We start from the raw sequence: 12,598 nt of genomic DNA on the forward strand, positions 1-12,598 counted from the left end.
TATACTTAACATAAATGTATATTTAAATGCAAATGATGTGGTGCCAAAACAGGATAATCACAACTCTTATGGATCTTAAAGCAGCCCACATCTAGCCTGAATAGGTTAGTTAATTGGGTGGTCATATGAACTATCACTGATCACTGCATATTTGACTGTCTGCATTAAAAAAGGGAATGGATTGAAATAGCCTAGGATCTGAACAACATGCAGTAAGCAGCTTTTGTGTGCAATATAGTAATGCAGTGACAGCACATAAACTGTAAATATATAGACTAAGATATGTAGATGAAATTTGTTTTCACAGGTGCTTGCTTCAGAGAATCTAGACTTCCTTGTTCTGTGTCCGTTTAATGAGAGACCCACAAGGGCCTTGCTCATTTTAACTGTAGATGAAGATGTCATGCTATGTTAAGAATTAAACATGAATAGTCTGTCTGCTAAAAACCCAACTGTCGGCTCTTCATTTATGGTACATGATTTATATCTGCTACAGATTGTGAAGCAGTATCCTTCACACTGTAGATGAAATACAAAAAAAGCTCTTTAAAACATTTGCTACTGACTTCTTTGTGTGCAGGCTAAAAAGCAGGACGTCCCACGTGAGGAACAAGGTCCCTCGATCAAGAATTTGGATTTTTGGCCAAAACTCATTACACTGATGGTGTCAGTGATAGATGAAGACCGGACAGCATATACCCCTGTTCTCAACCAGTAAGTTCTAATCTAAATTGAATCAAACCAATGAGTAAAAAATGCAGCTCTTGTTTTAAAACATTTCTTATTGTACCATTATTGCTTGTGACCTGAGGGTTAGGTTGCTGTTGATGCTAGAGTTACTAGTATCCAGGGCCAGTTTAAGAATTAAGGCTTTAAAAAGAATCAGATGGCTAAAACAATTTTAAGTGAATTAAAGTTAGTATTACAGTTCATTACAGAAATAGAATTAAGGAGTGAGTGTTTTCTTTACCCTCAGGAAACCCACAGCCCTTCTCTGTGGTTCAATCAAATTCGAAATAATGTGAAGAGATCATTGAATCAAAAAGGATACAGTAGGTTATTTAACTTTAATATTTGGTCTTTACTCACCTAGCTGAGGATATGGCAACCAGACAGTAAGGTCAAGGTGAAAAAGCCACCTCACTTGTGAGGAATGGACCAGAGAGGCTGCTGCAAGGGTGAGAATGAGGTGAAAGGAAGGGCTGTGAGAAAAGAAACACATGCATAAGTGTTTATATTTTTTTGTGTGACTCTACATTTTTCATATTAAACCAATTAAGGTTTAAGCTAAACCGTATACAAGTCCTCCCAGAAATGATTGATGCCACAGGTGGAGAAGGGGTGATGACTTGTGCATTCTGAAAGGATTGGGGATAAGCTGTTGGTAATCATTTCAATAGATTACTCTGAGAGCACGTTGCTATAGGAACAAGACGGGTAATTCCAATATTAGGGAGTTTACACTTTGAATATTTAAAGGGAAATGAAAATGGTTTATTGATGACTTTACGTGGTATTCAGAAAGCTAAGATAATTAGAGGACTGGCTTCAAATACTGAGAAATTTAAAATCCCGGTGGCCTAAAAGCTGCAAAATAGCTTTACTTTACGTAACATATTAAATATGACCATTGTACAACTCAACCACTGTAATTACTATTTGAGAAATGCAACTCCAAAGCTCTGCAGCATGGATTGAAAATTATCATTCTTGTTCTGTTGCTCTGTATTTAAGTTTCTATTTGATGGCACTGCTAAGTTCAATCAATGGTTGCAAAAAGTCATTAAGCTTTTGTCTGTAATTTATAGTAACCTCACTAGGTAACTTTTGAATTTTTGAAGAAACATATGCCTGATGGAAAAAAAAACACTGTATTAGTATTAACGAGGAATGCTGTGTAAACTCAAGTCATAAAGCCCTTTTCCTCATTGTTTATTTCCTTAGACAAACATAAACAGTTTTACAGGTTTTACTGTAGTTTTCTTAGTATAGTATAGTTTTCTTTTATTTTCAAGTGCAGAGGCTTTACAAAACCATCTGCAAAAGCTCTCTTGGGATATTGTGTTGAACATTATCACTGCCTGTTCCATTGACAGGTTCCCTCAGGAACTGAATATGGGCAAGGTGAGTGCAGAGATCATGTGGAACCTATTTGCCCAGGATATGAAGTATGCAATGGAGGGTAAGTAATGCTGGGTGCTTCTTTAATTATTTTATATAAACACAATTACAGTATTCCTTTGTGTGTGTGCTGTCTGATAACTGAGAATTCAGCATGCTATCACGTGTTACATTAATTAGATAATTTACTGCCTTGTCACAACCATAGCAGGGCTAAAGCTCTTTGGATTACAGCATAATGTGTTTCTCTCATTGATTACCTACCAGAGAAGAGAACGTGTTGGTTTTATCGAGATTAAGCATTGATCCCACAAACAATGTCTTAATGCTGTGCAGTCCAGAGATGGCAAAGAACTGCTTCTGTTCACAGAAAAGGCAAGCACAGCCAGAGCATATTTCAACTCTGTGGCACAGTTAATCTCAAAGCCATTTTCTCTCATAAATAAATTCACATTTCAAGATGGTTTGATGGCAAGATGGCAAACATAACTGTGACAATCAAAACAAAAGGATGCTCTTCAGAATGTATGGCAATATGCATAGGGCTATTTTTATTATATGATTACATTTATTTTTTCATTACATCTATTTTTTCACTACATTTGTCATTTTTAAGGCCAGGGAAAGTCAAATTAAATATGATTAAATTAATCAATGTTAAGTAGTATTTATTAATAATGTGAAATGTGAAATGTTATTTCAGTTCAGTTAAACAAAGGCAATAGTACATTAAAAGTTGTGACTTCTCAACTGATATTTTAGGAGCAAGGTTTTGATCAGGGAGCAGGATGTTATAAATTGTTATTTATAAAAAAACAACTCATTTAAAATGCTGAATTATTTTTGTTTATTTCATTTTCTCATTATTGGTCTGGTTTTTATAGTATCAGTCTGGAGGGAAACAGGGGGCTTTTATTTACACAGGCCTATGCAGTGTATGGGATATATTTACCAAGTCTGGAAATGTATAAATGTTTCCTTGGAAACCAGCCGCTGCTGTTCGATAAATCCATATGCTTCATGATCTAACACACACTTGCTGTTTCTCCTGCCTACAGTAACAGGACACATGTAGTGGTTCTGTTGTCCTTCCCATGATGCACTGGCTCATGCAGTGTGACATGCATATTCTTGTAGGTCTGGTGTGGGCACAGCTTTGCTCTGCCACAGCCCCCTCAGCAGCAACATCTTGTTTATCATCTCTAAAGCTGTCTGTGAAGACGTTTTTCTTATGAATTTATATGTACGGTCCACTGCTGTGGGAGCCTGATTCCATAAATAGTGACAACATTAAGGTACCATTTTTCCATACACTGAAAAATAATGTTCAGGAAAAAAATACAAAAATGTGCTATATTTTTAAATACATTTTTACATTATCACCACAGCAATAAATTGTGTACAATGTTAAAAATATGTGCAAAGAATGTGTGTGGTTTTTTTGTGGTTCCAACTGGTTTCCCTTTTTTTTGTTGTTTACTGGAGAAGACTGGTATGCTATAACTTCTGTTCTGTTATGCACTCCCTGTCCTAAACTATTTTTACAGAAAGAAAACAATATCACATACTGTATTTGAGAGAGTAAAACCACATTTTTAGTGATACAGGCCATCCATACAGCTTGTTAAATAGGTATGGCTTGTGTCCTTTTAAAAAAAATGAAATGAGATATGAACCTGTAGCCCTGTAGCCCAGCTTGAAGTTTGTTTTGATAACATTTTTATTTTGAGTATTCTTTGTATGACCACAATGAAAGTGCAAGTCATGATTACAAACTGGATTTTTGTAAAATAGTGACAATAAGGACATTTAAAATAAAATTATTTTTTCTACTTTTCTCAAAATACTTTTGTTTATTACATTATGAGAGCAGACCTGAGGAGTCTATGATTAACTGGCAGTGCTGAATGGACTTGTAATTGCATACCACTAGAAGGGTTTTTCTGTTGTTTCTTTATTTGACTTATTGGAATGGTACACTGCTACACATCAGACGCAGCATGTGAGAAGAAAGAAATATATAGCTACAGGTGAAAAAAGGCACAAATAAAATATAAAAAGCAGAGATGAACAGTGTAAATTTCATATGAGAGAGACGTCTTTTTGTTTTCCTTTAAAGAGAATTTAATTTGTAGTTACAGTAGTGACAATTCCAAAGGAATTCTCCTTTGATCAGGAAAAGTTAAACTGTGCAGAGAGGGGTGTTTAGACTGATACAGATAAAACTCTCCATTCATCAATTGTGCTATGCTAATACTCAAACAGGTTTACATCAGTACAGTACTGTATGTCAAAGACAGGAGCTGCCAGATTCATTCATGTTAGACCTGCACCCATTTATCTGTTTTTATGAAAGCTTACACTTCAGCTGTACTTATCTCAAGTTGATAGTGCTTATACAATATGTTGTGACTAAATAAAATGAGTCTGCTTTTGCTGACAGTACTCCACACAAAAACCAGAGAAAACCACATTAATTTGAGTGTCCGAATCATCGATTCGATGTAAGAGAATACACAAGAGAGTTTTAGCAAACTACAACAGTTGCATCTTATGTGTTTGAGTGATTAGAAAGACCTTCGCTTCATATAACAGATAATTTCTCTGTGGAGATAATTGGTTGCTTTAAGGTTTTTAAGCTAGAACAGAGCTAGGAGATGTACTCTTCTGTGGCATGGGCTCTCAGTGACTGTGAACTGAAGAAAAATATAGAAGGCCTGATTCCCATACCAGTTACCAGTTATTGTTCATTGACTAAAATGAATGTTCTACAATGCATTGTGGGAACTAGGGACAAATTGTAGCAAATATATTTGTACAGTACAGAAAGCACAACAATTTACCCCTGTGATACAGTATATGTAAACAAGTGGACATTTAGGCAGTGTTGTCATATTTGTGAGGAAACCACAATTTCTGAAATGTATCTTTTTAATTCTGACCATTAATTTTATTTCTCCTCACAACATAACATATAACAAATGTTTCTTAGTTTTTAACAATTCTTTCATTTTCAATTATTTAAACCCCAACAACATGGTGGTGGAAACAGACGCAATTACAGAATAAAGCAGACCCCATACACATCTGGAGATACACAACGTGTATTACAGTATTTTAGTTAAAAAAAACAAAGAGAAACAAAAGCTTAAACAAGAGAAAGAAAATATCACATCATCTGAGCCACCATATCAGTATCAATGGCCAAGGCTTCCAACAAAGTAATAGCTGGGTGGTGTCGAGGTGCAAACCTTTCTAGAAGCACAGTATCATGTAAATATCTTTATATATTTATATTTCCAAATATATATATTTTATATATTTCCAAAATTGATTAATTTGGGGGAAATCTCAAAACAAGAGAAAAAAAGTGCCCATTACCCCAAACTAACAGAGTTGACAATAGTATCTGTTGATAACACCAAGCTATTGTAAGTAGAGGTGTGTAGGACCTATGAATAACCTCAAAATGGAAAAGTTATTTAAAGCTAAGTTTGCTTAATGCAAATGTACTGTATTACCAGTTCACCTCCAGGTCTGATGTCACTATCCACTTAATCAGCTTTTCATTCCAAATTTATACAACAAACTAGATTATTATTGGGAGAAATAAATATAATGTAAATTGCTGAATCAAACCCTGTTTTAATGGAGGTAATATGAAATTCATCCAATAGCAGGTGAAACATTAAAGATGAATCCAAATGGAAACCAGAAGCACAAAGGCATGAACAAAACCTGGGGTGTAAAAAAGAGAAATCTGGAAGAGAATATTGACCTTCTACTGAACAGGGGCCAGAATAATCAATTATGTCCTTCAGAAAAAAAATACCATGGGTAGACTAAGAAGATTACACAAGGGGACAAGAACCAGTCAATAAAGAGTAATTGTGCTGTATTGGTAACAGGGCATGTCAAATGTTAACTACTTGGGAAAAAAATAAATTTGTTACACTTAGCATTTCAATAATAATTTGGGAGAAATTAGGAGAATTTAGGAGAATAGGAGAAAGAAAGATGTTTTAATCGATTAGAATGCACTATAGTATCCTCTATGGGTTTCCAGCAGATGTGAGTGAACTGGACTAAATCACAGCTTAACTGTTTTGGGTTGAAAGGTCAAAAAATAAAGCAAAAGGCTTGGTAACCATGTTCTTCAGCCTTTTTGGGTTACTGAAGAGTAATTAATTGGATTTGGGGAATTGTTGCCACTCCAAATATAGACCATAGCAAATTAAAGATTCACAATGACTATGGAAAGAAGTGACAGTGGTACCATATCATTAACACATGGTAAATCATTTTCTTTCTGAAACATTTCCTTTCTAATCTTAGGTAATGAGTTTAATATAACAAGTATACTTTATACTTGCTTAATATATACATTAAGTATAATTCAAATGCTTCAAATAACACTGAAGACATCAGCAGTGCTGAAAATAGAAGACACTGAAGCTAAGGCTTATTGTGACTTCAGGATATGAAAACTGACTTACTGTAACTCATTTAATCCCTTAACCCAAAAAAAATACTCATGAATATGTCAGAAAGAGAGCTAGAAACATTTACAAAAAAAGAAAAATATGGGCAGCATACAGGCCGATATATTATTTGGAGTCCTGAATAGTAGTTACGGTATATAAATATAGTACCATACAGTAAAGTATCTCAATAGCTGTATACCTGTGTATGTGCACTGCTTTACCTAAAGATCAAATTCAGAAAATGAACATTAAAACTAAAATCCTGAAGCACTATCCATAAATAGCCCCACTATTCATTGAGAGCATACTCGCAGAAGGAGATAAATGGTCAGCTAGATCTACAACATGAAGCAGTCATTCAGATTGTCAGACTCAAGTCTCATATAGGAATTTATATGGCTTTTATGAATCCTTTGTATTTATGATGAATTAGATAAAGAATACAAGAAAAAAGACACCAAGTCAAACACTACCTGTAAATCTTTGTTAGAATTTAGTAGTGATATTGAATGGTAACATTAGCACTCCATTGGATTCTTACCTTTTCTTAATTGTTTCTAATTTTTACATGCAACTGGAATGTTTCTTGTGAACTAGTTAATTAGGCTTTTAAGCTTGTTCATCCTTGCAAATCAACAGAAGCCCATTGAACCTTTATGATCACATACAAATGACTTAATAATTTAGAAATTTAAATACTATGTTATTTGATAATAACCTGTAACTTGCCCAAACTTAACTTTCAACTGTTCCGAAAAGGCAACAGTTATTTTAAGTATATTCTTTTTATTTTCAGTTTAAAATGTTTATTAAAATCAGAATATTTCAATATCATGCAAAAAATGATTAGGCTGTTCTGTAATAGCTTCAAGTTGTATGTTTAAGGTTAATCGCTTGCATGCAAGGATAAGCACTGAAATGTTTTAATTTGCTTCTTTGATGAGCGTAACTTTCATTTAAAAGCACTTTGTATTGTGAGCTGTAGTCTGCATGTCTGAGCTCACTGATGGTTAGCTAGTGCTCCCAATGGTACATTTAATGTGTGTGAATAAAAGCTCTGTAATATGACTTTGTTTTTTTTTCAAGAATAGAATACTGGTGCATGAAATCATTGCTTAGAACCCTATGAAAAAACATCTGAGAAATATTTGAAAGGACGGCGCTCTTTATGAAATGTGTGTGAGGATTAACTAAACAAACATTTTTGAATAATATGTTAATGGCTTATATGAGAGGACAGGCAATTGTACATTAGTGGTTTTTCTGCATGTCCTCGGGAAAGTGCTGTTTTGTAACAACTCAACAATTCTAAAATTATTATGCTGCCATTTGTCTCAATTTAGATCTAGGAAGATTTTTTCTTTTTTCATTTCAGTCTGGGATAATGGCAGTTATTCTTTGAGGTAAATTGTATTTTGTATAAAGCTTGTTTTTGTATTGGTTTCATAATAAAAACACTTGAGACATACTATAGAGCTTTGTACAATATGTGATTCTGAGCCTGTTTTCAAGTGTTTTTTCCATAAAACCTCCATAAGTCTGCAGTAGCTGGTATTCTGCTACTGAGATAACTCAGCTTCCACTGAGGAGCTTTATCAAGTGGACTTTCATCTAGAACACACAGTTTTTTGCAATTTGAATGGAATGTGAACCTATCCCTAAAGAGCCGTTAGAAGATGGCAACATGGCAAAAAATCAGCAACTCCAGCTAGCCAGACAAACGTAATTTCAATTAGCTTTTATTTTCTCTAGATTGAGTCTTCCATTAATATGATATTTGGACAGCCTGCTTAAAGCTATTAATGTTAAAGTGGTGTTATTTATGAAAGCCAAGATTGTTTTTCTTGTCTCAATGTTCTTCATTTTCCAGTTTTGGCGATACTCGAGTTAGCTTGGCAAGAAAGTACAGTATAGTCTGATACCTTCAGAAAAAGACTCTTGTCTGTTTGACACAATTAGCTTTTACATGAATTTTCTTTACTTTTAGCCTAACTAAATTTTTCTAGCTGAGTATGGTTTTAGAGAGTACTTTTAGTTGACCTTTTATTAATCACTCTGGAGATTTTTCTGAGATTACAGTTTATACACTGCCACCATTAGATGGTCAGTTTTTGTGTTATTGGAAAATTAAGACGCAGCACACGAAGTTATCAGAGCATTCCTTTTCTAATTTTATACAGAGTCATTTATAATGGTTGAATCCAAACCATAGTAGCAGTTGAAAATTAAAAAGAATGTGCATTTAGCTAAAATACTGTACCATGCAAGGGCAGAATTCCTGGCTAGCCCCCAGTAAATGTATTCAGCTGGTCATCACTGTAAAACACAGAACTAGTGCTTATTGGTGGCATAAGGTTTACCGACCTCATAATCATTGTAAGTAGTCCAAATTTTATGATGTTCAGTTAAGATTTTCTTGTTTTATTCGCGCACTGCCATGCTGAAAGGAATTTTTAGGTTATGTGGGAGTTTTTTGGAGTTCAGAACGGTCTCAACATCTGTGAATTGAACATTTCTGAATCAGCTTATTTGGTCCAGCCGAGAAGGTTTTGGAAAAAAGAAGAGCAGAGCGGGATAAAACTAAACCTAATGTTGTTTACTGCAACTTTCCAATTAGCAGTGCAACAAACTAGGATTGTGGGATGAAGCTAGCTAGTGATTGAGCCTCTCCCTGCCACCTGTCTTAGGACCCACTACCAGCATCCTGGTCTCGTTCTTATACTGTATCATAACCAAAACTCCAGGTTCTGTGTCACCAGCATGGGGAATGACGGGCTTTACAGGCTCATTGACAGTTTTATTGCCTGTTTCATTACAGTGGGGCATGCTAATCACAGAGAAAGTGCAGGCTAAGCTCAGAGGAGGGATTCATGTTGCTTGTTTTCACAGATTACTACAACTTATTAATTACTGTTGTTTCTTTTAGGTGCTTTTTAGATGAATTTCAAGCCAATGCATTAGTACTTTAATTATCAGAGTTTACTTATCTCTTTTAACTATAACTGCTGTCGTACTTTGTGATGGTATAGGGGTTGACTTGGTTAGGTGTGAATTTGACTATTCCCAATGGCTGCCTGTATCAAACCCTCGCAAATGTAGATATCTTGCTGCAAGAGGGACCATATTAAAAAGCTGACCTTCTGTTGAGGCTGCAATGCCATTTTTATTTTTAAATGGATGGAAAAACATCTTTATGACTTTCTTACCCAGTGAAGCAAAAAAATAATCTGTGAAGCTCTTAAACTCTTCTTGTGTAGGTCACTGTACTTGTAAGCTGTGATTAAGTATTCGTAACGCCATAATGCAACTGTCTTCTCTTTAGTTGAGTGTGCTGATCTACTAATTCTTTGATGCATTCCCAGGCCTAAACAAGGGCTGTAAAAGTAAAAAATGCACCTCAATTTAGCTCATTCAATTTGGCAGTAAAGGATGAGTCTTTATGTGGAGTCTTGCTACTCTACAGTATGTTAATTAGAGGTAATAGTTACTGATAAAATTTGGAGAAACTGTGATAATAATCAGAGAAAGTACGTAACAAGGAAACAGGGAAAATATTTTAATAATACAGTACTTCTTGTGTGCATTGTTTATATTCTTTAAGAATGTTTATTAATAAGAGCATAAGAGTGGTTAAGCCATTTGGTAGTTAGTATCTAATTTTATCAAGAAATAGCTCAGGGAACTGGCTTCAACAACATGGTTGAATAGCCTGTTCTGTACTCCTACAAACGTTTGCATAAATAAGTGCCTTCTGTCCCTAGTTTAAAGTGCACTTCCAAGTAGTTGTCATTCTGGCTCCTGTTTCACTCTTCTCATGACTGTTTTTTACAACATAATGACCAAAATTGTACATAACTTTCTAAATGATGTCTTCTTAGTACATTGTACAATTATTACACAAAATCCCTTGATTAACTGTAAATTCTATACTTCTAACTTTATTGTATATCCTGATGTTTTTTTAACCTTTTATATTGTTCCCCAACAGTGTGGAAGATTTAAATGATGCCAGCATAAAAACCTAATTCTTTTTGATAGTCTCTTCAATCTACAGTAAACGTTTTCCATTTTGTACCTACAGTATAGTTTCTAGTTTCACTGCCTGAATGTAATACTCTACAGTTTTCTACATTAAACTTCATCTTCCATGTACTTGCTGTTCCTACCATGTTTGCCAATTCACTTGCAAACATGGGTACAGTTTAATAACTGTTTGTACAGTAATTTAAGATTGCCAGAAGTTGTGTAATATGAGCTTTGTAATCAACAGTTCAGACACTGATTACATCTGTTCAGGTTCTGTATTGTACTCAGATTTCTCTGTGCATCTCAAAGCCCTTTATTTACTTTTACTACTTAGTTTATGCATTTTTCATCATAATGGATTCACCCACGTGTGTAGGATAAGCGCTGCAGATCCTTTTTCTAATCTCGTAAGAATGACTAACATTGGAATTTTACTACAGATATTAATTAGATTTTTCTAAATAGAAGAGGCAGGCTATGAAAATGCACCTGATATTTTTGGACAATGTCAGTGGTTGTTAAATTAAGGTGCAATTATAATTCTTCTTTTATTTTCTGCTTTTCTCTTATTTGCTTCTTCTACACCAGAGCAGCAGAGAATTCTGCACATAGGTGTGTTATTTCAGTTGCCAATCCAAAACAAGTGCTTTCTGCGGTATTTTTAAAAGGTTATTGCAAATGCTAAAAGAACATAAGGGTGTTTTTTTTCATTTTTTTCAGCATTGACCATGTTCAAATTTAAATTTTTCACTTAATCCTAGTTTGCTGTGTTCAGTTTTTCATTGAAGTCATTGCAAGCCACAGAAAACTATCTACAGTCATCAGCAATAATTTTCCCTTACTACCCTTCACGTGAAATAATCCTCATTTAGGAATAACATGCAGAAATGTAGAACCCAACACCTGTTTCAGGTTTCAATGAATCTGCCTGGGGTGGGATTTAGTTTATTTCCAATTTCATTTGGGAAGCTCTTGTGACCTTAGATGAATGCACAAGAAGAGTTTTTAACTGCTGGCAAAATAAAGTAGGATTTGCATTTCACTTGCAAACACTCTCTGACGGCATCCGAGGCAACCCCAGAGTCGCGTTGTTTCATATTAATGTTGCCCCACAGCCTCTTGGCAAGACCTGACCCTTGGATAACTGAGTGGGAAGAGATGAGGGCCTAAAGGAAACCTGTCTACTCCAAATTCCCCCTGTGAAAGCGTCACAGATGCTGGGCTTCCTACTTCATCCCTAACAAGGGAGATGCTGAAGAGAAGGTCACCCTTTGACTGAGGCAATTTGACGAATGATTCAGTCTAAAGAGATGTCACAAGAGAAGAAAAAAACACAAGATTCTCCTTATCGGAAAAGACACAAGCCAGTGAACCCCCTTGCATGGGGTTGCCTGGGTTTAAAATAGTTCTCTCTATTTATCTCCAACTGCTGTTTTAACATTCTGCAGTAAAAGTTTTAATTACTAACAAAGTGCCTTTTAGCCTTGTAGAAGAACTCAACAATTGTTTTTGTCTTTTGTTTTTAGTTTTTTTCTTCACAAAGACACATCCTTTACAGTTTTGATGCTTTTGAACTATAAATATGATAATGTGAATTAAATAAAAGTGATAACGCTGAGCCTTTAATTCGCTAATGGAAATTTGCTAAGAAAACTCCTGATTATTTATTGTTTCTTCTGAACTTCTAGATTGGATATACCTTTCTTCCCTGCATGGTTATTTATTGCCGTGGGTATACCTTGTTATTGGTGATTTCTCCTTAGCCAGGGGCTAATCGAATTAAATCAGCCAGAGCATAAAAATAGAAATTAGAAAAAATAAATAGAAGAATCATTGTTCTTCCAGGATACTGCTTTGTTTCAAGCTGCTGCGACCATATATGTTCTTGAGTCCTTCTTATGAAGCACAGGCTGACTATGAGAAAGGAAATTGTGGCTTCTGGACAGCTGTGCTTAGTAAATATTTAA

General features: G+C 34.9%; 1 protein-coding gene across 2 annotated transcripts in view; it reads left to right on the forward strand.

The window, feature by feature from the left end:
- LOC102687210 (protein unc-13 homolog C) overlaps positions 1 to 12,598 on the forward strand; it is a 141,985-nt gene that overhangs the window by 72,545 nt on the left and 56,842 nt on the right. For both annotated transcript variants that reach the window (XM_069190521.1, XM_069190522.1), the window contains exons 17-18: positions 581 to 714; positions 2,097 to 2,182. In XM_069190521.1, coding sequence (XP_069046622.1) covers positions 581 to 714; positions 2,097 to 2,182 — 220 coding nt within the window. The remainder of the gene's footprint in view (positions 1 to 580; positions 715 to 2,096; positions 2,183 to 12,598) is intronic.

Source organism: Lepisosteus oculatus, chromosome 5 (assembly GCF_040954835.1).
Source record: "Lepisosteus oculatus isolate fLepOcu1 chromosome 5, fLepOcu1.hap2, whole genome shotgun sequence".
Taxonomy (NCBI): Eukaryota; Metazoa; Chordata; class Actinopteri; order Semionotiformes; family Lepisosteidae; genus Lepisosteus; species Lepisosteus oculatus.